This window comes from Marmota marmota, unplaced genomic scaffold (assembly GCF_001458135.2).
Source record: "Marmota marmota marmota unplaced genomic scaffold, marMar, whole genome shotgun sequence".
NCBI lineage: Eukaryota > Metazoa > Chordata > Mammalia > Rodentia > Sciuridae > Marmota > Marmota marmota.
Genome location: NW_026000174.1, coordinates 14,679,771 through 14,705,280, shown reverse-complemented (window position 1 = coordinate 14,705,280; position 25,510 = coordinate 14,679,771). Strand labels below are relative to the sequence as shown.

Below are 25,510 nucleotides of genomic sequence, written 5' to 3'. Positions count from 1 at the left end.
CCCGAGGGCGGGGACCCCTCCCCCAGCGGCGCCGCGTGGGGCTCGCCGGCGCACGCGAGGAGGCCGCAGCGCCACCGCCGGCAGCGCCGCCGCGCTCACATTGACGCTGGAACTGACACCGCCAGCCGCCACCGCGGCGGGGCTGAACAGCGGAGGAGCGAGGGTGGAAGGGGGCCCAGCCTCCGCGCCATCCCCCGCTCGCGCCGGCGCTCCCGCTCGGGCGGCGGGCCGGCCGCATGCTGCAGATGGTGAAGACCCTGGCCCAGTTCACCATCGCGCTGGAAGACATGCGCGACCTGGGCCCGGCCGCCGCCTCCGGGGAGCCCGCCGGGGAGCCCGCCGGGGAGCCCGGGGGCGGCAGCGGTGCTGACGCCGAGGAGCAAGGGGAGGCCCAGGTACGGGAAGGGGGAGGGGCAGCCAGGAACCTGGGCCTCCGCGGAGGGGATTGGGGGAGTTATGGGCAGATATTGGCTCGCAGGGCCAGATCAGTCATCCACCCGTCTGGCCACTGGGTGTGGGGCCTATGATCTACAGTGAGGGCAAGGAGATGGAAGGTGAGGAGTCCTACCAGGTGGTGTGGTTGGCAGGGCGCTAAGGGCCAAGGCCTGATGGCACTCAGCTTGTGAAGTGGGTCAGCATGGAAGCAGATTTGTTGCCGGGGTATCCTGGGTCCACAGGCTCAGGATCCGGAAGGTCTTCCAGCCTCCTTCTCCTGAGCCTTCTGTTGATCCTCAACCCACCCCCAGGTATATGCATGTCTGGTGGGCAGCAGCTTTGCATTCCCCTTGTCATCCTCTCCTGGCTGGACCTCGGAGATGCCATGTTGCAGTAGGAAAGGTGGTGTCCCGATTCCTGGCTCAGTGTGGGGGAAGGGGAGGCATCCAGGGCTGTTGCCATGTCTCCCCTGACCAGGTCCACTCTGGATCCAGTGGGGTCAGAGGTCCTGTCATCCTGATGCTGTGCTGTATTGTGTGTCTCTCTCTCCACTGCCTCAGGTCTCTGGGTTGCAGGGCCTGGTCCTCAGCTGGGTGCTTTCCTGCATTTTTGGTCTCTGTGCAAGGGTATCTTGCCTTTATGGCTTCCCTCTGTGCATAAGTATCTAGCTGTCTTCATGCTGTGTACATCAGGGTGCCTTTGGGTTTTTATGGCCCCAGTCCCACTAGGAGGAGAGGCCCCCTCTGTCTTCATGCTGTATCCCTTGTCCCCACCTCCCCTTTCCCCACTTCAGGGCCCCATGTAATGAAGGTTCCACTGAGGGGTGAGGGGCTCTGGAGGGAAGCTGGGCTTGCAGGGCTGTCCCGCCCAGAACAGGTGGGCCTGCTGATCTGGTTGACAGCTGCCTTGTCTGTCTCCTGCTTCCCCGGTCTCCCCCCACCCCATGCACTCCACCCGTGTCTGAGCACGTGCAAAAGTGTGCTCCATGCAGTGACAAGGAGCTGGCCTTGTTTTCGGTGCCTTTACCTGACAGCTGAGTGACAGCCTACTGTGTTTTGTGCAGGGAGGAAGCTGGGAACAGTGGCATTGCAGCGTCAGCCTCCCTGTGTTACCCCAGCCCTCCCGACTGTCAGGCCCAGAGCCAGCCCTGCCTCTCAGGAAGCCTCCCTGACTGTGACCCTCACTGTGCCTGTTGGGCCAGGCCTGCCAGGAGGCGTGGGCAGGGGATGGTGGCTGAGGGGCCCAGAGCCCCGCCTGGCCATCCTGCTGTCAGGAAGCTCCCTGCTCAGTTTCACTGAGGTGGAATGAGAGTGAACAGTGAGGCCACGTGCGTGGACACTGCCTGTCCTCATTGCTGTGTTCTCACAGTGCCAGGATGGAGGATTATTATTAGTTCCATTTCATAGAAGAGAGTGTGGAAACAGGGCAATTAGGTGACCACAAGGTCACGAAGCCAGGAAGGGCAGCACTGGGAACCCTGTGGCCTGAAGCTGTGCCATTAGTCTAGGCGAGAACTTGGGGTTCTGGGGCCCTAGGAGTCAGCTTGAGGTGACTGAACAGACTCTGGTCTTGGCTGTGCCATTACTGGCGGTGTGACCTTGGGCAAGTTATGTCACCTCTCAGACTATACTCATTGGTACTATGGAGGTGACAATACCTATGTCACCTGTATGAGGTTGGAACAAGAAACTGGGGGCAGGAGACAGGAGCAGACTTTTGGGGCTTTCCATGGGAGATCCCTCTGCCCCTGAAGCTGTGAACTCCATCCCAAGGTGGGCCTCCTACTGGAAGCTGCCCTGGGTTTTTATTTTTTTATTTTTATTTTAAGGCAGGGTCTGTATGTTTCCTGGGCTGGCCCCTGAACATACGATCCTCCTCCCTAGTAGCTGGGATTGCAGACTGCTCTGATTTTTTTTTTTTTTTAAGGCCTCTGACGCACAAAAGATAGTTGGTCTGGTTGTACATGGGAGATCTGAGGCAGGGCCTGGTGAGGACATCAGGGCACAGGACTGGCAAGACTGGGGCAAGTCAGCCTCCTCCCTCCCTCAGGGGGGTCCCTCAGACTCCACCACCAAGTTCCAAGCATGAGAGCTTACGTTTCTGGGTGTCTCATTGTAAAACACAGCCTCTGAGTCCCTATATCAGAAGGAGAGGACCTGAGGCGAGTTTGCCACAAGAGGTGAAGAGTGGGACAGGCAGGCCAGATGACCCAGAGCTCAGGTTCACCAGGCCAATAGGAACCCTGGGCAGAGCAGTGACCAGGGCAGCCCTGCTTCTTGAGTCATACCCTGAGGGGCCCCTAGGGTAGGGATAGAAGGATGCCACAGACATGGACACCCACCCTGACATCACCACATGCAAAGTATCCACTTGAATCAGCAGGTCTCAAGGACCGGAGTCTCAGGCAAGGCCAAGCTGAGACTTGGGAGAAAAATGGAGTGGGGGACTAAATCAGAGATCGGGAGTCTTCCCCAGGACCATTCTAGGGACTCAGAGGGGTCAGGGAGGAATCCTAGAGTGAAGTCCTCACAAGCAAAGGGAAGGTGTTGAGGCTGGTGTCATCTGGAAAAGCTTCCTGGAGAAGTGGCCCAGGAGCTTAGGGACCGGTGGAGCAGGCAGCAGATAAGCTCAGTCACAGGGTGGGGGTGGGGCAACATTCCCAAGTGGCTTCTAGCAAAGCCTTCCCACAGATCAGGGCTCATCCTGACAGGGGTGGGCACCCTGTCCCTCAGGGTATGGATGCAGGGACTGAACAACCCCTTGGGGACTTTAATTCAGACCTTCAGAATAGAAGCATTGGGGGTTGAGTCTCCTTTTCCCATTCTTAAAATTGGGAGAATAATGACATCTACTTCACAGGGTGATCAGGAGTGTTAGGCAACATAAAATGCCCAGCCTAGTGTCTCAGAGGGCTCAGTAAACTCTTAAGAGAGTTGAGATCCAGCTTTGTCTGACAGTGACTGAACCCTGACACCACCCAGCTCTGTGACCTCTGGCACCAGCTTTACCTCTCTGTTCCACAGTGTCTTTACCTATAGCAGGGGGGTTGGGGGGTGTGTATCGGGGGGACTGAGTCAACTCCAGGAGAAGTTGTGAAGCCCAGCTAGGTGGGACATGTCCCCAGAGCACTAAGCCAGAAAGTGGGGTTTTTGGAGTTGGTAGCTGGAGTGGGTGGGAGCCTAGAGGCATCTTTCTTGCAAATGTGAAAACTTATGGATTTTTTTTCTTTTTATATTTTTGTCCTTTTCAAGAGCCCATCAGGGAACCAAGAAGTAAACCAAAGGTCTCAAATCTGCCCACAGCTGCAGTGGGGGGATGGGGTGGGGGTGGAGAGTGTCACCTAACTCTGGGAAGGGGTGCATTTGAAATTCCCACAGGACGAGCACCTGAGCGAAGGCCTGACAGAGTAGGATCCAAGATGCTTTGGAAAACAGCCTAGAGCCCCTCCGGGGTGGGCAGGCCTTGAAGGCCAGGGAGAGGGTGTGGAGTATTCTCTGGGGCTACAGGTGAACCTGTGCGTGGTTGCAGGTGATGGGGTCTGAGGGGAACAAGGCACTGCTTACACTTTGCTCCTGTCCCCACAGGACATGCGGAAGCACGTGACTATGACCCTGCTGGACACAGAGCAGTCATATGTGGAGTCACTGCGCACCCTAATGCAGGTGAGATCCACAGTGCAGTCCCCAAGGGCAGCCTTCTGAGGCTGGGGGGCCTCGGACAGGTGGGAGCAAACTCATGCCAAGGACAAGGGGCCTAGGCCAGAGAGCTGTGACCCTGAGACACACCACCTTTCCTTGGAGAGCTCTGGATGTGGCGACCCCAGAGGAGGAGGAAGCCCCTTCCAGGGCAGAAGAGAATGGAAAGGGGTCAGACCAGGCCACCCCAGGGCAAGAGTCCCACCACACATTCCCCAACAGCCCTGGACCTGAGCTCAGAGCCGTGCACTCCCACTGGTGTGCCCCCTCTGTTTTTGTAATTGATTGGGAAAATATTCGTTGAGTGGAACTAAATGTTGGGCACCTGCTGGCTCAGGCACTGCTCCAGGTTCAGGAGGCACCAGAACAAGTGAGATGAGCCCTGCCTCAAAGCCCTGAGGGACAATACCTGAGTTTATGGGGCATTCTAAAAGCAGGGAGGACACCTGCCCCTTGTGGAGTCAAGGAAGAATCCCTGGAGGAGGGGCAGACTTCTCAGTAGCAGGGACAGCATGTATAAAGTCATGTCCGAATGGGCCCTGTGCCTTCAGAAGCCTTCATGGTAGCACAGAACATCAGGGGTTGGTTCTATGATGAGGCTGTGAAAGCCCACAGGAGCCACAATGTGGTGGCCTTGAACACCAGGAGGAGGGTCTGGACTCTACCAGAGGCCCTAGAGAATCAGTGAAGGGCTTGAGCAGGCCAAGCTCCTGCCCTGAGTCATGCTTTCTGAAGTCTATCTGTCAGGGAGGTGAGTGGCAGGAGAGGATCAGGGCCACTAGAGGCAGAGGCTGCAAGGAGGAGAGCTGGGGCCAAACACTTAGAAGGTCCACTGATCAGGCCAGGGATCAAGGGGGAGAGGAAGGGGAGCCCAGCATTGTGCCAGAGTTCCTGGCCTGGGAAAGGTAGCGCACAGGAGAGGGATGCATCTGGGGCAGGATGGTGAGTGGAGGTTTAGACGTGTGGAGTCTGGGGAGACCCAGAGCCTGGCTGCACATGCTGAAGTGGAGCCTGCTGTCACATGAAGGATAAATTTGCTCAGGCCACCCAGGCAGATAGGAAGAGGGGGAAGGTGGAGCCCTGGAAATATCCGCAGTGTTCATTCACTCATTCATTCTGTAAATCTGCAGCGAGCTCCGTCTTGCACCAAACACTGTGTTCTTCAGCCAGGAGTGGGAGGGGTGCAATTCAGCAATGAGCACAGGTGATATGGACCTGTGTTCTGGAGTTCATGGTCTATGGCAGAGACCAGCAGTCACCAGCCAGACAAATCACACATGATGAGATGTGGTGATGCAAAAGTTTATGAGAGCATATACATATACAATGGATATTTCTTAGCCTGGAAAGGAAGGAACTTCTGACATAGGCTACAACACAGAGGTGCCTTGAGACATTATGCTAAGCGAGGTGAGCCAGTCACAAAAGGACAGATACTGTGTGATTCCACTTCTGTACCTGGAGTAGTCAGTTTCTTAGGGACAGAAAGTGGAATTGTGGTTTCCAGGGCCTAGGGAAGGAGGGAGTTTGGACTTAGTGTTTGGTGGGTACAGAATTTTGGTTAGGGAAGATCAGAGGTTATGGAGACGGGTGGTGGTAATGTTTACACAACAGCATGAACATACTTAATATGAATGTACTATACTGCACTTAGTGGTTAAAATGTAAATTTTCTATTATGTGTATTTTGCCACAGAAATACATTGCTTTTATTTATTTATTTATTTTAAAATGTGCACAGGGGCTGAGGCTGGGGCTCAGTGGTAGAGTGCTTGCCTAACATGTGTGAGGCCCTGGGTTTGACCCTCAGCACTGCATAAAAATAAATAAATAAAATAAAGGTATTGTGTCCATCTGCAACTAAAAATATTTTTTTAAAAAGCGCACAAAGATAGAATACAGAATGGGGTCTGCCTTCCTGTGGGGGGTCAGGGAAGGCTTTTCTGAGCTTGGGGTGTTTAGCAGAGACACAAAGGTGAGTAGTATTTCAGCAGAGAGGGACCCTGGGGGGATGGTTCCAGGCAGAGGGTATAGCAGGAGTAAAGGGTACAGTGAAGAAATCAGAAGAAACCAGTGTGACTGCTGGCAGGGAGGTAGGACTAGGCCATGTGGGGGCTGTGGGCTGCTGGGCAAGGACTGGGCTCTCCTGTAAGCACAAGAAAGCCATAGGAGGGACCCATCAGATTGCCAGGCAGAAGTGTGATGTGCAAGGGACTGTGAGGGTCCTTTGCCATCCCGTAGGTAAGAGTTGCAGAGTATAGAGTCAAACAGTCCAGGGTTTGAGTCACTTGCCCGCTGCTGGATGACCTGGCTTAATTACATCCCCTCTCTGAGCTTTGATTTTACCTACAGAATGCAGCCAGTCATTCCCACCTCCCAGCACAAAGGTTAAAAGATAATGTTACACTCAAGCCCACTGGTGGATAGAGGCAGGTGCAGGGAAGAGCTGGGAGCCGGCAGGGCCGGGAGAGTCTTCCCACCTCCAGGGCAAGCTCAGGGCTGCACAGGTAGAGGGCATGCAGGATGTGTGTTGGAGATGGCCAAGCTGAAAGTGGGGGGGTGGGGGTGGAGCTGGGCAGGAAGGTGTCACCTGGACCCAAAGACTGGCAGTGGTAGCCCTGGAATGTGGGAAGGAGGACTGAGGTGGCACCAGGAGTTTGGAGTGCAGCTCCAGTGCACAAACTTGCCTGCACCTGTTGGCCTGTACCTGTGTGACCTGGAACATCTGACATAACCACTTACTTCAGTTGCCCCGTTATAGAGCAGGGATGGGAGTGGTGGCTGCCACAAGTGCAGAACGAGGAGAGGTGTGCTTGTGATTTTGAAACTGCCTGTAGCTCTGCCTGTGTTCATATGTGCCCGTGCAAGGTTGCCCCGAGTCTTCACGTTACCTTTTGGGTAGAGATGGTGATCCTCTTCTTCAAATGAAGAAATGAAGCCTCAGACGTTCCAAAATGTGCCAGGTGTAACTTCTGATGCTCATTGAGGGCCAGGCACTGTTCCCAGCAGTTTACGTGAGGTAATTGATACCACCCTCACCATAACCCCCATTTTACAGATGAAGATGAGGCACAGAGAAGCAAAGCAGTGTGTCAAGGTTACAGTTAGGAAGTGCCCTAGCCAGAGAAGAAACCCTGTCAGTCTGACTCTCAGTCCCCACTCCAGTGCACAAACTATACTAGCTGAAGCATAATGATATTCAAATAGAGATTTGCAGCCCCGGTGCAAACTCCTAGTGACAACTGCCAACAAAAATAGATTAGTATTGTTTCTCTAGGACAGGAGTTTAAAATAAAGAAGTTAAGTACCCAGGTGAGCAGCCAGAAGGTGGGATTTGAGCCAGGTCCTAAGGCTGCACCTTCTTCTGGGTGTCACTGTCACCCTCAGAGCCTATCTTCAACCCCAAGACTCTCAGCTAAGAAATGCCCCTTCCCGAGTGCCCTGACCAAGCTCCCCCTTTCCAGGCACCCTTGACCCCTTCTGCTCTACTCTTTTTTTCTGGAGCATTTACTCCCTTCTGGCATATTATGTAACAGTTCACTTCTCTGCTCCCCCTACCGTAGTGTCCCAGGGGCATTTGTTGAGTGAATGTGGATGTTGACCCACTGGTTCTGGGTGGGCTTCTCAGTCTGTTTATTCTTTTCTCCCATTGTGTGCCTGCCTCTCTGTGGGGTTCTGGGACCCAGAGCTGCACAATATAGCTTCTGTTCCTTGGAGGGCAGTGATCCTGACCCAGACGAGGTGCTGGCCCACACCGACCAAAGAGCTCTGACGGGGGTGCTGCCTATCTGCCTCCTCTCCATCACTGTGAGCTTTTTCAGAATCCCCAGACAGTCAAGAGGATTCTGTTGCGCTTGACTTTCTCAAGTTTGTTTTACAAAACAAGCCAGATTTTTAAAAAATGTTTAATATAAATGTTATTGCAACATAGCATATGCTTTTTCAAGTAACACCCTCCTGTTTCTTTTGCCTGTAGTTACAGTGTGGGCCAGTAGAGGGCAACCTCTCCATCAGAGCTGAGCTACATATTCTGGCAACACCACTGAAGCATAGTTGAGGTGAAAAACAGGAATTTTACTCACTGACTGACCAGCAGATCTGAAACCTGTTAAAGCAGTGTTCAGATAATGTCACTTAAGCCTCCAGGAACTCCCCCCCGGGGGGCAGGGGTTCTGTTTTTTTCTGCTTTGCTTTCTGCACGGAAATATCACCTTTTAACTTCTTGTGATTACACATGCAATTGATTCTAGGACCTGGGGTATTCATATTTTAACATCTCTGGAATCGGAGTTTCTCCTGCATTGATAGCATATCATAATTTAACTGGCAGAAAATTTCTTTCCTAAAGATAAGTAGATTTATTGAAATATGACTTACTTTTTTCCTATTCCTTTTCTTGGTGTGTTTTATCTGATTGCATGTAAGCTCTGTCAGGTCAGGGATTTGGGTCTTTCTTGTCCACTGCTGTCTCCCGATTCCTAGAACAGTGCCTAGCACATACTCAGTGCTCAATATTTGCTGAATTAGTGTGTGTGGTTCTCCCAGAGAGCCCTAATCTTCTTGGCTTTCTTATTCTAAGGTCCATGCATCCAGAAAACCTTTCCTGATCCTCCTTATCCCATCTTGTGTCAGGTCCTAGACTGGGCAGGAGGGCAGGCATGGGGATAGGTCTGCCTACCCCCTGGAGCTCCTAGTCTATGAGGGGAGTGTGGGAGACAAGGCACTGAGCCATAGGCCCAGAGGATTCTGTGTGCACTCATCCTGGTACTTGTGCAGGTGGTGTGGGGTGCCATCTCTGCAGGAACATGCCTTGACTCTGTGGGTCCCCCAGGGCTACATGCAGCCGCTAAAGCAGCCAGAGAACTCCTTGCTGTGTGACCCATCACTGGTGGATGAGATCTTTGACCAGATCCCCGAGCTCCTGGAGCACCATGAACAGTTCCTGGAGGAGGTGCGGCACTGTGTGCAGACCTGGCATGCCCAGCAGAAGGTGGGGGCCTTGCTCGTCCAATCGGTGAGTGCCCTGTGTGCTGCCAGGCCCCCCCCATCCTACCCACCCTGGATGGACACTGACTCTGATCCCTATCCCAGGACAGTATCCTGGGCTGACCCCCTTGGGGGCCCAGGGATTCCTGCCATAGTTCAAGGTCAGCATCAAGGTCCAGGCAGGTGGCCACACCTAGTGACACTGAAGTACTCAGTCCAAGCTAGGGTCTGTCACCTTATCTGGCCAGATCAGTTTGTAGGCTAGTTAGGGACATTTTAAGATCCTTTTAGGTTCAAGGCTCTACTTCACATCATAACGAGCATATTAAATGACATTCACATTCCAAAGTAGATATGATTTTTTTTCTATTTGTAAAATTTTTGGAAGCAAAATTTTTGCCTTGGTCTCCTAAGAAGCTGGGATTACAGGCATGTGCTGTCACGCCTGGCTTATATTCATCAACTTTAAAATGTACTGTACCTACCTCACAGTGTTGTTGATACATATAATGTATTTAGAATAATGCCCAGCACACAATAAGTGCCAAAGAGCTAGCTACAATTATTGTAATACCTGATGGTGGGCTGGGAGTGTAGCTCAGAAATAGAGCACTTGCCTAGTATGTGTAGGGCCCTGGGTTCAATCCTCAGGACTTCAATCAATAAAATAAATACAAATGCCTGATAGAAAAAAGAGCTGGTCAGGATGAGGTCGTGTCAACATCAAAGCCCACATGAGGGTCAGGGCAGTTGTTTGGGTCCAGGTAAAGATAGGGGTTGAGGTCAGTACCAGCATCCACGTGAGGGACTGAAGTCAGTACCGGCATCCTAGTGAGATCTGAGTCAGCATCAACACCAGCTCAGGGTCAGGACTAGGGTTAGATCAGTGCCAGCCACTGGTTGGGGCTGGAGTCCATACCAGAGTCTGGCCACTCTCTGGGATTTGGCACTTCCAGGTTTAGGTGCACCCAGGAGCTGGTTGGTGAGGGCTGTCTTTCTGCTTCAGGCTCTGCCCTGTCTTGCCCAGAGACAGAGAGTTGACACCTCAAGGAGGCATGGACTCAGAGGCCCAAAGGGGCCCTGAAACACCACTAAAAGTCACTTAGCCTATCCATGGTACAGTTGAGACAAGGAACCCAAGTGTCCTCACTCCTAGCCAAGGCTTCTGATGAGAGCATCCATACTTAGCCTGCCATCAGCTAGCCAGCAGGTATTAGCCACCAGCTGCCATGTGCCCTGCCCTGAGTCAGGCATTACTGTGACTAAGAAAGGAGTACTTCTGTCTCTGGAAAGAGAGAACTTGTCCTGGGGGTATGAGGAGAAACCAGAGACACACCGAAAAGATAGAACCCTAATCAGGAGCTCAGCCCTGAGGGTAAGCGAGATCTGGAAGGTGAAGGGAACTGCATGAGCAAAGTCCAGGGGCTGGAATGAGTCTGTTCATCTGAGGTCGGTAAGGATGGAAACCTGCCTGGTGGGACTTGGGGGATCAGAGAGCTGGGGACAGAAATGCTCCATTGTAAATGAGATAACCAGGTCTGAGCACACAGGACAAATCCAGGCACACATTCATATATTCACACATGAGCTTATACAGGTAAGATACATCCATGCATATATGTATGTGCGCACATGTACATAACTAGTCACAATTGCACATACTCCTCATACATATCTAGGAACACAAACAAAAACACATGCCTGAGGCTGGGGTCCTGGCTCAGTGGTAGAGCACTTGCCTACCACATGTGAGGCACTGGGTTCCATCCTCAGCACCACATAAAAATAAATAAATAAAATAAGGATATTGTGTCCATCTACAACTAAACACACACACACACACACACACACGCCTTATCCCATCAAGACACCCTGAGGGTCCCCAACCTGTCTCCTCACCCACAGTTCTCCAAAGATGTCCTGGTAAACATCTATTCTGCCTATATTGATAATTTCCTCAATGCAAAGGATGCCGTGCGTGTGGCGAAGGAAGCAAGGCCCGCCTTTCTCAAGTTCCTAGAGGTATTTACTGCAGGCAAGGGCAGGGGAGTGGAGGCCACCCTCACCTCGGGCTAGCTCCGAGGGCCCCAGGAGCACTCTGCTTGGGCAGTTAGGCTGACCAGTGGGTCTGCCTCTGTCCTTGGGCTGAGCTGAAGGGGCTTGATGGGAGCCTGCCCTGGGTAAACCTTTCCTGGCGTGTCGCTCCTCACATTGGTGTCCATTCACCCTGCTTTGGGTTTCAGCAAAGCATGCGTGAGAACAAGGAGAAGCAGGCGCTATCTGACCTCATGATCAAGCCTGTGCAACGGATCCCACGCTATGAGCTGCTGGTGAAGGTGGGCATGAGGCTGAGTGGGCAGGGAGGCAAGGCCTGGAGGCATGGAGGAGATACAGTGGACTTTGAGGACCCTTCTTGCTTGAATCTGGCATCAAGGTCCCCAGGGGTCAAATAGGGTAGAAGTCCTCCCTGGTACCTACCAATAGACCCTCCTGCTCCAGCAGTCTGCTGGGCCTGAGGGCAGTTAAACAAACAGGTCTGGTCCTCATTCTCATCCTAGGACCTCCTGAAGCACACACCAGAAGACCATCCAGACCACCCACTTCTGCTGGATGCACAGCGGAACATCAAGCAGGTGGCCGAACGCATTAACAAGGGTGTGCGGAGTGCTGAGGAGGCAGAGCGGCATGCCCGGGTGCTGCAGGAGATCGAGGCTCACATCGAGGGCATGGAGGATGTGAGTGCTGCCCGCCCCCACCCCACCCAACTCTGTCCACTTAGCCTGTGTTCTTCCTGTCACTTGGAATCATGGCTGTGTCCACATCCACATTGGAATCTTCAGTGTGCTTGCATCCATGTCTCCCGGCATCTGTGATCACATAGCTCTGCCTGTCTGTCTGACCATGTGTCCCGGGCCTGGCAGCCTGGCCCATGGAGTGGGGCTGCAGGATCACTGGGATTTGTTTAGTGGAGAGGGATTAATAACTAGCCTTTAAGATGCCACGTCCATCCTACCTCACAGCTCCAGGCTCCTCTTCGGCGGTTCCTGAGGCAGGAGATGGTCATTGAAATGGTAAGAAGTGTCCCGTTGTCTGCCCACCTGTCATTACCTCCCCACTGAGTTTACTCTTTTTCTTACCTGCTGCCCATGGGTCTCCCTGCTCTTCCACCCCAGCAGGAGGCCTGGTCAAGTCCCTACTCTGCTCTGACTCTCTGGACTTCTGGTGGAGAGCGGTCACCCCTCCCTGGGCCTCATTGTCCCCTTGAGCACTATGGGCAGGCGGTGGGCTTCTGGACTGTGTGCACACAGCCTGAACCCTGCCTCTGGCCCCACAGAAGGCAATTGGTGGCAAGAAGGACCGGTCCCTCTTCCTGTTCACAGACCTCATAGTCTGCACCACCCTGAAGCGAAAGTCAGGCTCCCTGCGGCGCAGCTCCATGAGCCTGTGAGTGGCTGGGGATGGGGCTGTTTGGTGCAAGCAGGGGAAGCCCTTGTCCTGCCCTGGGCCTTGCTCCCCTACCCTGGCCAGACCACCCCACTGGCTCCCCACAGGTACACAGCAGCCAGCGTTATTGACACTGCTAGCAAGTACAAGATGCTGTGGAAGCTGCCTCTGGAAGATGCAGACATCATCAAAGGTGGGGCTGGCCCAGGCCTGCCAGGGGCTCCTGGTATTGGAGTCTTCCTCTGAGAAGCCTCCTGGTGGGTTTGAGCTACGGCCAGTTGGGCTGCTTGTCCATCTGCTTTCAACCTCATTTTCCCATCCCGTGTGAGGGAGCTGGCATGAAGAACTAGGTTGAAGTTCATAGAGTCAGACCATCCTGTCCATTCAGAGCACCTTCTGATAAACAAGACCAGGGCTGGCAGGTGGGGCTGGGTGGGCTGTTGCAGGGGAAGGAGACATAGCTATAATTAGCCATTGATTCCCCTGTACAAACTCATTTGGGTGCCAAATATTAGGCGAGGCATCATTCAGGCTCAGCAGTGTTCCACCCAGGGAACAGAGTCCAAGCAAAGAGTTGATTGGAAAGATCCAGTTGGTTTGGGGCTGAACCTATCTGGAGCTAAGGCAGCCCCAAGGGGCCACCCTTCCTGACTCTTCTCCTCCTCATGCTGTGAGTTGACCCCATTCTCACTGCACTTAGCCTTCTGTGCTTCCTTGTAGCTCTAGTGATAAAGCCCAGACTGTATCCAGGCACCAAGTGACCCAGGCCTGTCCCCCAAGGGCCCCTATGTAGGAATGCAAACTGTGGTGAGGATGATTATTGGTCTGCCACATCTCTTCACTAGAGAATAGGCCAGCTCATGTAATGATACCTTTAGGTCAGCTGCCCACTCCTAGTCCATTCATCTGTGGCCAGAGTGGGCCAGGCCATGCAGAAGAAAATATGGCTGCCCAGGCAGTGAGGATTGGGGTGAGACTGTTTCTCTCAGAAGGACTAAGAGATTATTTTGGTCTTTGTGGGCTTCTATAACAAAAATACCAAGACTTGGATAATTTATAATGAATGAATTTATTGATCATAATTCTGGTGACTGGAAAGTCCAAGATCAAGATGCCAGCTGATCTGGTGTCTGAGGAACATATTCTCATATGTGTTCTTACTTGGCAAAAGGGCAAACAAGCTCTCCCAGAACTTTTTTTTTTTTTTGGTGCTGGGGATTGGACTCAGGGGTGCTCTACCACTGAGTCACTTCCCCATACCTTTTTATTTTTTATTTTGAAATAGAGTCTTGCTAAGTTTCTGAGGCTGGCCTTGAACTTTCTGTCCTCCTGCCTCAGACTCTGAAGTCTGGACTTGGACTTCAGAGTCCAAGTTGCTGGGATTGTAAACATGTGCCACCGTACCCAATTTTTCCCAGAACTCTTTATAAGGGCACTAATCCCATTCATCAGGGTATCATTCCTATGACCTTGTCACCTCCCTGAGGCCCTGCCTTCTATCAACACACTGGGGATTAGATTTCAACATTCAAATTTCAGAGAGAGATGAACATTCAGACCATAGCAGAGCTCTTCTGGCACACCTCGCTGCTGAGCACACACCCTGCTTTCTGTAGACAGAGCTCCACAGCCTCCCTAGCCAACACGATTCCACCCTACCATTGACCTCCTCAGCCTTGAAGAGTCCCTGGGACAGAGTCATTCCAGAGTGATTTGCCCACCTCGGAATCTTTTCTTCCTCTGGTGCTATTAGGACCCCAGTCAAGTCTTCTTTATTGCCATTCTGCAACCTGTGACCCAACTACTAAACTATATACTCCACCAACACATTCTATAAACAGAACAGGAAAAGACAGGAAAGACCTGTCATTTAGGAAAAAGCAAAAAGAAAGAAACTTCCTGTCCCTTGATTTCAAGACTTGGTGTCCTGGCCCAAGGGTGGAGGAGGGTCAGCCCCATGTGTGATTTAGAGTGCACACACACCACCCCCCAGACAGACAGATAGTAGGGAGGGAGGAGGGGGCTGCTGAGCTGGTCTGTAGGACCAGCCACTTGGCAGTGGTCAGGTGTGGGATAGGACCAGAGAAATCAGGGCATCAGCTCATTGCTCTCTCCCTTGTGAAGTGGCGAGTCCCTTGGTCAGCAGATTTGAAGGCCTGAGGCTCTGCCTACTTGGCAGTTCCCCCATGGCGGGCTGTGCCGCTGCCGCAGTCCAGTGTCCACTGGAGCCGGTGTAACCTGTAAAGCTGTCTGCCATTTCATACTTATATTCTGGCAAGTTCTGCAAGGGCCTGACATCCTATGCTCTATGACTGTGAACCCCAGTCCCCAGCTCTCAGGTCTGGTGTTCTCTGGGAGTTGCCTGTTAACTTTATTCCTGAGACTTTGGGGTCTGTAAGCTCTCGAGTTTGTCAGGCCAGTCGTCCACCCAGCTGCAAGTTATGTGCGGAAGGAAGAGTGTCTATCCAGGCCTGACCTTGTCAATCTCTCTCTGTCTATGGCCTTCCTCTATTCCCTTTGGATGTCCAGGGGCATCCCAAGCCACCAATCGGGAGAATATCCAGAAGGCCATCAGCCGCCTGGATGAGGACCTGACCACCCTGGGCCAGATGAGCAAGCTTTCTGACAGCCTGAGCTTCCCCCACCAGGTCTGTGCCCTCTGCCCAAGGGTGGGGTTTTCTGACCCTGGGGAAACATACACACAGGCCTGGCATTTGCCTGAGGGAGGAAATACCCCATCACTTATCTGAGAGGGAAAATTATAGCCTCACTTGAATTTGAGGGAAGTAACATGTTCCAAGTCTGAAGGTGGAGACGTGGCTTCATCCCATCCGGGGAGAGAGGGTCTATCTCCTGCTTGGGGTGGGGCGGTGGGGGGAGAATCCTGACTTCTCTTGGTCTGAAGGGAGGGGATGGGAGGAATGGGGAGAGGCAGGTCCCTATACACACTCCCAAGGGCATGTGTTGACTCTGGTGAGGCCTGAGATCTGGGACCTGGGCCTTCTTCCCCACAGAGCCTGGACGATGCACTGCGGGACCTCTCAGCCGCCATGCACAGGGACCTGTCAGAGAAGCAGGCATTGTGCTACGCACTTTCCTTCCCCCCCACCAAGCTGGAACTGTGTGCCACCCGGCCTGAGGGCACAGACTCCTTCATCTTTGAGTTTCCTCACCCTGATGCCCGCCTGGGCTTTGAGCAGGCCTTTGATGAGGCCAAGAGGAAGCTAGGTGAGCTAGGGCCCACATGGCACTCTCTTCTCAGATCATCCAGGAAGTGTCTGACTTCACAGCCAGAAATTCCAGAACTGCTGTGTCCTGTGCTGGGTGTCCAATTGGCGGGGATAAAGGAGATGGGGGGGGGGGGCGGCGCTGAAACTTCAGGACAAGATTGAATTCCTGGCAGGGAGAGGCATAGACAAGGTCAGCTTAGGACACAGGCCCCATCATGGGTATGAATGGTCAAAACCCTCCTCATATCCTCCCCAATTCTGAGCATGGATCAAGGAAAGCTATGGTCAGGGCCCATAACCTAGAGGCCTGTGAGCCGAGCACCTTCATTGTATATATGGGGAAACTGAGGCCAGAGACAAGCAGGGCATAACCCACAGACCCTCCTAGCATGGTTGAGATCAGGCCCTCCTTAGACCCTGAGGGGCAGAGAGGGAAGGGAAATGGGACAGTGGCAAGAAAGGGAGTACTTTGCATGTACTAAGAAGGGTCTGTCTCCCTCTGCCCTGTCCCCTTGTCTGTCTGTCCATCCATCTCTACTACAGCGTCCAGCAAAAGCTGTCTAGATCCTGAGTTCCTGAAAGCCATCCCCATCATGAAAACCCGCAGCGGCATGCAGGTGTGTGTACGCATGTGAGTCACGTAGCTGTACATGTCCAAAGCCAGCATGTGTTCATGAATTCTTGTTTTGTGTGCAGCATTGTATTGTGTGTTAAACACTGCAGTTGCTTCCTATGACTTTGAGTTTGTAGTTCTCTGTACATGTATATGGATACTGCACATCTGTAGCACATGTGCATGTTTCATGCATATCTATATCTGTTCATGTGAAAGAAGCTATACAGTTGATGTGAGTGGAATCTAATTTAGGCCCTCACATGACCCTACATGCATATGTACAAAGGTTACCATTATCACACTCTTACATGCATGTATCCATGATCACATTCAGGGTGTATGTACATGCATGTATGGTTGATACCTGTATCACACAGGTATGAATGCATTTGATGTGCAAAGAGTGTCACGTGTGCATGTGTGTCGTGTGTAGAGAAGGGTGTAAAGGGATGTGACGAATCCACACACACCCATGCAGGCCTGCCTCCCTCAATTCTGCTGGGGTCTCCTGGGAGATCAGGATGCTGACAGTTTTTCTTCCATTCACCTTTCGCTGTCCATTGGCACCTCCTGCAGTTTTCCTGCGCGGCCCCCACCCTCAGCAGCTGCCCAGAGCCCATGCCAGAGGTGTGGGTGTGCAACAGCGATGGCTATGTGGGTCAGGTGTGCCTGCTGAGCCTGCGTGCTGAGCCAGACGTGGAGGCCTGCATTGCTGTCTGCTCGGCCCGCATCCTGTGCATTGGTTCAGTGCCCGGCCTGCAGCGTTGCTGCCACCGGTGAGGCCCAGTCAGCGGGGTGAGCATGCCTGGGAGATGGACCCTGCACTCACTGAGGCCGCCACTGATGATGATGTGGGCGGGGCCCGGTGGGTGTACTGGGACTGGTGGGCGGGGCCGCACCTCCTTAGTGATTTTTGTTGGCAGGGAGCAGTCCACCTCACTGAGGGGTCCCACTGAGTCAGCCTCGGAACCCTCTGGACCAGAGCTGGACATAGAGGCCCCCGCGGATGAGGATACAACCATGCTAGCAGAGCCAGGGCCCCAACCCTGCCTGCACATCTCTATCTCAGGCTCTGGTCTGGAGATGGCACCAGGCCCAGCCGAGGGTGACCCCCGCCCTGAGCTGGTGCCCTTTGACAGCGATTCCGATGATGAATCTTCTCCCAGCCCTTCTGGGACTCTGCAGAGCCAGGCCAGCCGGTCCACCATCTCCTCCAGCTTTGGCAGTGAGTACCCCACTTTGGGGCTGGCAGACAGAGTGGACTGCCCTGAGCGGGGGTTGCTGAGGGACTAGTGGAAGCAAAGACTGGAATCACATCTCAGGACATAAGCATACAGAGCAGTGGGGGCCAGCAGGGTGAGTGGGAGCTGTTACATTGAGGACACAGAGGTCAGTGGGACAGACAGATGAAATCCTGAAGACCCTGGCATGTCCTGTTAAGGAAGGCAGACACCAGGTGGACTGACAAGTCCCTCTGTGCAAAGTGTGGTGGCTGGATCTGAAATGGCCAGGCTAGGACTAGGAGGCTATAGCCTGAACTCTCAGTGAGTAGGGTAATAAGGCCTGAGCAGATGCAGAGGCCAAGGGACTGGGAAGGAGCAGCTGCCAAAGGCCCTCAGGAGGGGGATGGCCAGGACGGATGAGTGAGGGGGACTAAGGCCCAGTGGAGGGGAATGGAGACAGAGACCTTTGTCTCCCTCAGATGAGGAGACCCCAAGCTCCAAGGAGGCCACAGCAGAGACGACCAGCTCAGAGGAAGAGCAGGAGCCTGGCTTCCTGCCGCTGTCGGGCTCCTTTGGGCCTGGTGGACCCTGTGGCACCAGTCCAATGGATGGGAGAGCCCTTCGCCGCTCCAGCCGTGGCTCCTTCACACGGGGCAGCCTGGAGGACCTGCTGAGCGTGGACCCTGAGGCCTACCAGAGCTCTGTGTGGCTGGGCACTGAGGATGGCTGGTAGGGACATGGATGGAGCCAGGGACACAGTGCCAGAGCCCTGAGCTCCCTGCTCTGGAAATCAAATGGTGTCAAAGCAAACACAGGAGGGTTTTGGGACAGGCCTCAGAGGTCCTACCAGCCAGAGGGCCTGCAACCCACAGGGAGGCTGTGGGATCTAGTACCTTGCACAGACACCTTGGGGAGATGGGGGTGGAGGCACAGAGGTGGTGAGATGACTCCCAGGGTCGGTATGCCTGAGCATTTGTCACCCCAATCCACAGTGTCCACGTGTACCAGTCCTCCGACAGCATCCGTGATCGCAGGAACAGCATGAAGCTCCAGCACACGGCCTCTGTGACGTGCATCCTGTAAGGCCTCATGATGTCCTTCTCCTCAGACCCTTAGCCATACATGCAGCCTCCTCTGTTCACCTGACTTCCTGCTCTATGGCCTCTCCCTTCCGAGGAGGCTGCAATACAGAGGCCTGGCCCTAGGCCAGCTGTGCTTCTTATACACTGTGAACTTGAGCAAGTCTCTGCTTCTTAGCTTCAGGCTTCCCCCACGTGGAAAACAGGGGGTGAGAAGAGATGGTCTCCTGGGAGCCAAAGCCATTCTACCTGTGATTTCCCTGGTCCCTGATAACATGCTTTGGCCTTCTGAAATCCCTGACACCTTCTTTTCCTTGCCCAGGTATCTAAATAACCAGGTGTTTGTGTCTCTGGCCAATGGAGAACTTGTAGTCTACCAAAGGGAAGCAGGTGAGTGCCCCCTGCACCGTCCCCTCACATGTGCATACTGGTGGTAGAGCTGTCTCTTGGGAAGAATGGAGGCTTTCAGGCCAAGGATCTGGAAATGTGACTGGGCAACTTTCAGGCTTCTCTGGGCCTCAGTGTCCTTGCTTAGAAATGGGGATATTCACCTGTCACTTCCAGTGTAGGTGAGGCTTAAATTCAGTACTGTACTTAATTTCCTGCTTTCTTTACCCCATTCCCATTCCAGGCCGTTTCTGGGATGCCCAGAACTTCAAATCGGTGACCCTAGGTGCTCAGGGGAGCCCCATCACCAAGATGGTGTCTGTGGGTGGACGGCTATGGTGTGGCTGCCAGAACCGAATCCTTGTCCTGAGCCCTGACACGTTGCAGCTAGAGGTAGTGGGAGTAGGGAGACAGAATCAGTGACTTGGGGTGATCTGGGCCCACATGAGAGGGAGATGAGACCATGGGGACAGAGAAGTGTCCAGCTGAAGGATTGGGATACTTGCCCTGTGTGGTACTGGGCCAGGCCCTTCCTTTTCTGATCCTTGTTTCTTCTCTAAATGATGAGGAAGATAGTAAATGCCCATTTTTGTCAGGATTCCTGATTCATCCTCCTGTCCACCCTCTGAGTACAGCTGTTGGGTTCATTGGGGGCTAGAACAAGGGTCCTTCCTGATGTCATCATCCTTTAGCAATAGACTATGCCCTTTGGTCATGATGTCTTTTTGTATATGCCAGAGGTTTCCAGCCTGGGTGGTGTGCGGGGGCACCAGTTCCCTTGATTTTCCTCTCATGCTTCTGTCATTAACTGGAATGGAAACTAAGACCCAGGTTGGGCCCTGGCTCTGTCACTGACAAGCTGTGTGACACTGGGCAGGTCACTTTTTCCTCCTGTGCTTGGACTTTGCCATTTGTCCAGAGAGAGGCCAGTGACTGGTCTTAAACCCTCCAAGCGTTGAAGTTCTCTGATCCTCAGGTCACTAAGTTGCACAGGGAAAGGGCATCCCATTTTAATTCCTGAGGATTGAGTGGGGAGGCACCAGTGCAGCTGAGCTTTGGAAGGTTAGTCATCCAGACGCAGGATCCATCGGGTGGGTGTCTGTGGGAGTGATGGGGAGGGAGGGATGGACACTGGTGAGGCTGGAGGATGGGGGCGGACTTGCCAGTCACCTGTCTGCTCCCTGTCCTCCCCTCTTCCACAGCACACGTTCTGCGTGGGACAGGATTCAAGTCGAAGTGTAGCTTGCATGGTGGACTCCAGCCTGGGCGTGTGGGTGACATTGAAAGGTAGTGCCCATGTGTGTCTCTACCACCCAGACACCTTTGAGCAGCTGGCAGAGGTGGACGTCACCCCACCTGTGCACAGGATGCTGGCAGGTACTGACCTCAGACTACCACTGCTCCTTCTTCAGAGTCTTCCTGCTCTGTCCCTGAGGAGGCTGGGCCAGGGCCAGCGTCAGCCCCCAGCGCTGCTCTTTTTTCCCACCCCAGGCTCAGATGCCATCATCCGGCAGCACAAAGCTGCCTGCCTGCGGATCACAGCACTGCTAGTGTGCGAAGAGCTGCTGTGGGTGGGCACCAGTGCCGGCGTTGTGCTCACCATGCCCACCTCCCCCAGTACTGTCAGCTGCCCACGGGCACCTCTCAGCCCTGCTGGCCTGGGCCAGGGCCACACCGGCCACGTCCGCTTCCTGGCTGCAGTCCAGCTGCCAGATGGCTTCAACCTGCTCTGCCCGACCCCACCACCTCCTCCAGACACAGGTGGGCTTGCCGTCCACGGATCCTGGGTTCTTGGTTGCCCTGATCGCCCTGTTGTCCTGCTGAAAGAGTCTTTAAGAGGGAGGGAAAGTGTACTTGACCTGGAAGTGGGATATATTACAGGAAATAGGCTATGGAATCCCCAAAATGAAATTTACTAGGAGATTGTGTGTCTGTTGGGTGCATGCGTAAAATTTTATCCAAATAAATGTTGTGGGAGACAGGAGGTGAATTATAAGCGAAGAAGTAGAATATGGCAGCTGGGCATGGTGGCACAGACCTATTATCCTAGCACCTCGGGAGGCTGAAGCAGGAGGATTGCAAGTTAAAGGCCAAAAAAAAAGTAGAATATAGCACAGATGGGATACCTTTGTAGGAAATATATCCTGTTGTATGTATTTCTTATCCACAACAGGGAATAAGACAGGACTAGAATTGATCTATAAGGCAGGAAGTGGACTTCGGAAGTGATGTACAGAAAAGGAAGTAGAAATAGTGCCAGAAAAGAAAACACAGCATAGCGCATATGACAGGAAGTGGGCTGTGAGAATTAGAGAGTGAAACAGTGGGAATGAAGTACATCACAGAGTCACAATCAAGCAAGCCTTGCTTTGGCAGCACAAGAAACCATATTCCCAAAAGACAGTGACCATGGGAATCAAGAACCAATAAAGCCTCAGTCAGGAGTGGTCTGGGGCCAGAGAAGACTTAGCCGTTTAACTGGGATTGGGCTGTTGGAAATAGGAACATTGTATACAGATGTGCCTCACTTAACAACAGGACGTGTTCTGAGAAGTTCATTGTGGGCAACTGATTGAGTATGTGGGAACGTGGTAGAGTATGCTTATATAAAACTAGATGGCTCAGCCTCCTGTGCAGCTAGCTGGGCTGTATGGGTAGGTGCCCAGGTGAGCCTGCTGTTCCTAGGGCCACGAGGAATAGCACAACACGAGATTAAATGAAGCACAAGAAAAAATGATGCAATTGAGAGATGCAGTGAACAAGATTATGAGGCTCTGTCAACATAACAGCATACTGTTTACAATAAGCTTTCAAAAAATAAAAGTAGTAGGAAATACATTCTTAAACAACAATTTAGTATAGTATGAACCAGGTGCAGTGGCACATGCCTGTAATTCCAGAGACTTGGGAGACTAAGGCAGGAAGATCAAAAGTTGAAGGCCAGCCTCAGTAACTTAGTGAGACCTTGTCTCAAAAAATAAAAAGGGGTGGGAATGTAGCTCATGGTAGAGTGTTCCTGGGTTCAATCCCCAGTACATTAAAAAAAAAAAAAGTTTAATATAGAAAATATAGGGTGCCACTCAGTGTAAGAGTGCTTGCGTAGCATGCGTCGAGGCCTTGGGTTCAACCCCAGGCACCACGAAGAAGAAAAAAAAATACATAAACCAATAACATAGTTATGTATTCTCACTGTCAGTACCATGCACGTCCGTAACTGTATGTACAGTGCATTCGGACATCTAACGGTACCAGGGTCTACAGCAGCAGCACCACAGACGCGTGAGCACTCAGTTGGCTATGATGTCACTGGGCAACTGGAATTCTCGGTTTCATTGCCATCTTATGGTGCCACCATCATATGTGCAGTCTATCGTTGACCTTGTTATGCAGCACATAACTAATTATAATGAAGAGGACGTTATGTGTGCAGTCATCAAGAGAGAAAAAGTGGTGTGGCGCTAGTAAGTTAAGTTAGTCCTGACTAGAAAGTACAGGCTGCCAGGAAGTGGGTATTTCTAAGTAAGAGCTCAGCGCTTGTCTTTCTTGCTATCTTCCGGGATGTGGAAACTCAGGCCATGAGGGGACAGTGAAGCCACCAGCTCCCTCAGGCTGATGATCCTCCCTTCTGCCCCACAGGCCTTGAGAAGCTGCCCTCCCTGGAGCACCGGGACTCCCCTCGGCACCGAGGCCCTGCCTCTGCCAGGCCTAAAATGCTGGTCATTAGTGGAGGTGACGGCTATGAGGACTTCCGACTCAGCAGTGGGGGTGGTGGCAGTAATGAGACTGTGGGCCGAGATGACAGCACAAACCACCTCCTTCTGTGGAGGGTGTGACCCTGTCCACTGTGGCCCGGGACTCACCTGCCCACCTGCCCTCAGTCTGCTTGCCTCTTACTAGCCCACGCACAGACCTTGACCAGGAGTGTCCAAACAGGGCCACCTAGGTGCCTATGTGGCGCTGCGCCGTCTCATCTTCGCGGAAGCATTCCTGATGGACACCCGCTGGCTAGCCACGGCCTTTCCCAACCCACTGGCTGCTCTGGTGCTCCCAGGTGTGACCAGGGTGGGGCATGCAAGCTGCCTAGGACCTCTGTCCCTGGAGCTTCTACCAAAGACACGGCCAGGCTGGACCCTATGCGGTTGGAGAGGGCCATGTGCAATATTTGGAAGGTTTTCTGGGGGCAGCGGGAAGGCTAAGGGGTACCACCCTTTCCCATGTACAGTATTTATATTCCTTTTTAGATGAGTCCTTTCCAAAGCACTTATTTATGCAGTGACTGGGGACAGGGTGTGGTGTGATGTGATGAATGATGGGGGAGAAAACCTGTTCCTGTCCAAGGCGCCACCCTGGGACCCAAACCAAGCCTTTCTGGAGGGACCACCATCTCCCCCCATTACACACACACACACACACACACACACACACACATACACTGCATGTTCAGGGCACTAAAACATTGGCCTTCAATATAAACTTCCCAAGCCCATCCTGATGGGACTACCCACCCTGATCAGAGGCCAGGACCAAGTGCCCACAGTCGTGCAGAACAAGGTGATGGCTTGATGATGGCTCACTGGGGGCATGACACCATCGAGGGGCCTCCCTAGGCTTTGGCATTTCCCAGTGTGCTGGTGGCATCTTTAATGGTGTCTTAATTTTGGAGCACTGGTAGGGACTTGGACAGGGCTTTCTCAGGTAAGAGAAAAGGGCCCTCACTTCTTGCAGTCGGCCCTGGTCCCCAGCCCCTGCCTCCCTGTGTCTCATGCACTGGCACATATGGTCACCTTGGGGTGTGGGCCTAGGATCCCCTCACTCTGACCACTGAATCCCTCTTTCCACACCCCTTCCTGCCAGAGATGGCCCCTGCAGGAAGGACCCCCAAAGCTGAGGGGCTGGGCATGGCCTCTTCAACTGGGAAGGCTCCCACTTGAGGGCAGCCTCTCCCCCACCTCCCAACTGCAGGGAGCCACTCTGACCTTCAGTCCTTCGCTTCAGCTACAACTCCAAAGGTCTGGTTTCAGATGGGGTTTGTTTTTGTTCTGTTTGGTTTTGTTTTTATTTAGGGCGGGTGGGTCATTGTGGTCTTAGATTATGTTTTTCTTGCTACCAAACAGTCATGTATTAACTTTCCTTGGATGATGAAATTTTAAAGAGTCAATAAATAGAAACACCAAACAACTGCTTCCCATTGGTGGCCATAGTGGCCTCCTATCTCCCCAGTCATGGTCTTAATAACAGGACCTCCCTTGGGCAGAAAAGAGGCCTTAGAGACCTATAAGAGTCGGGGGCGGGGGGGGGGCGCAAGGCTGCGAGTCATTGCCACTGTCTGGGCAGCAGTTTCCTCATCAGGAAAATGAAGAAGCTGTGGGAGTCCAGTGCTTCCTAACTGGGCCACGTGTTGGAGTCCCTGGCAGGGCATATAAGGAGTCATCACATGTGTGGCTTATGTGTCAATCAAGAGCTGCTGAGTCAGTCTGTCTGGGAAGGAGTCTGGGAATCGAGCTGACACACTGCAGGCAAAAGAACCAGGGACTAGGGAGCCTGTCCGGGCTCCTTCAGGAAACCATGTTCTTCAGGAAAGCCTCCTGGCTGAGAACCCTGACCAAGGCCAAGGTGAATCCAGGCTTCCAAGCAGGGGTAGAATCCAAGTCTGTCTGACTCTGTTCCAAAGGGCTGTGTCATTAAATCAGACACAAGAATGCAAAGGTCCACCAACACAGGGCCACCCCTTGCAGGGACAAAGAGGCCTTCACACCCTGGCACATCTGCAGGACTGAGGAAGCATCATCATTTTGTTGGGACTGAGAGGGTTGCAATAAGCACAGATATATTTTGGAGTAAGAAGGTAACATTTATGTAGAATTTATGATAAAACATTAGAAGGATCATAGGCTTTGACCCTGTTTGGAATCTTGACTTTGCCACTAAGCAGCAGTGTGACTTTAGACAGTTTGTGCCCCCCTGAGATTCCATTTCCTCGTCTGTAAAATGGTGTTGATTGCCCCATGGACATAAGTTTTGGGATTACAAGGAAGAGATTCCTTCTGCCTCTGAAGTAAAAGATGCTTACTGGTGAAGACATTAACCAGCTGCAAACAGCTATAGGAAGTCACCATGGTGCAGACAGTGGAGCTGCACCTCAGAACCCCTGAAGCCAGGCTTGGTGGCACATACATGTTACCCCAGCTATTCAGGAGGCTGAGGCAGGAGGATCAGAAATTTGAGGCCAGCCTAAGCAATTAAAAGATCCTGTCTCAAAAAATCAAAAGGACTAGAGGTATAACTCAGTGGTAAAATGCTTACAAAAAAATAATAAAATAAAATCAGGACCTCTGGTTTCTTCAATACCACCAGTCAACTGCTGCTTTCACAGCTTCTGCTGTCTCAGGACTTATGCCCCCCAGCAAAGACCCCA

The 25,510-nt window shown here is 52.7% G+C and overlaps 1 protein-coding gene across 1 annotated transcript in view; it reads left to right on the top strand.

The window, feature by feature from the left end:
* Arhgef17 (Rho guanine nucleotide exchange factor 17) overlaps nucleotides 1-24,270 on the top strand; it is a 57,971-nt gene extending 33,701 nt beyond the window's left edge. Inside the window, exons 3-22 of the mRNA XM_015503051.2 lie at nucleotides 4,020-4,097; nucleotides 8,962-9,144; nucleotides 11,022-11,138; nucleotides 11,360-11,452; nucleotides 11,675-11,851; nucleotides 12,137-12,187; nucleotides 12,451-12,560; nucleotides 12,668-12,753; nucleotides 15,090-15,208; nucleotides 15,575-15,788; nucleotides 16,334-16,407; nucleotides 16,983-17,182; nucleotides 17,330-17,631; nucleotides 18,109-18,358; nucleotides 18,622-18,708; nucleotides 19,031-19,098; nucleotides 19,340-19,488; nucleotides 20,298-20,472; nucleotides 20,587-20,856; nucleotides 22,732-24,270. Coding sequence (XP_015358537.1) covers nucleotides 4,020-4,097; nucleotides 8,962-9,144; nucleotides 11,022-11,138; nucleotides 11,360-11,452; nucleotides 11,675-11,851; nucleotides 12,137-12,187; nucleotides 12,451-12,560; nucleotides 12,668-12,753; nucleotides 15,090-15,208; nucleotides 15,575-15,788; nucleotides 16,334-16,407; nucleotides 16,983-17,182; nucleotides 17,330-17,631; nucleotides 18,109-18,358; nucleotides 18,622-18,708; nucleotides 19,031-19,098; nucleotides 19,340-19,488; nucleotides 20,298-20,472; nucleotides 20,587-20,856; nucleotides 22,732-22,928 — 3,000 coding nt within the window. The 3' untranslated portion in view covers nucleotides 22,929-24,270. The remainder of the gene's footprint in view (nucleotides 1-4,019; nucleotides 4,098-8,961; nucleotides 9,145-11,021; nucleotides 11,139-11,359; nucleotides 11,453-11,674; nucleotides 11,852-12,136; nucleotides 12,188-12,450; nucleotides 12,561-12,667; nucleotides 12,754-15,089; nucleotides 15,209-15,574; nucleotides 15,789-16,333; nucleotides 16,408-16,982; nucleotides 17,183-17,329; nucleotides 17,632-18,108; nucleotides 18,359-18,621; nucleotides 18,709-19,030; nucleotides 19,099-19,339; nucleotides 19,489-20,297; nucleotides 20,473-20,586; nucleotides 20,857-22,731) is intronic.
* The last annotated feature ends 1,240 nt before the right edge of the window (nucleotides 24,271-25,510 follow it).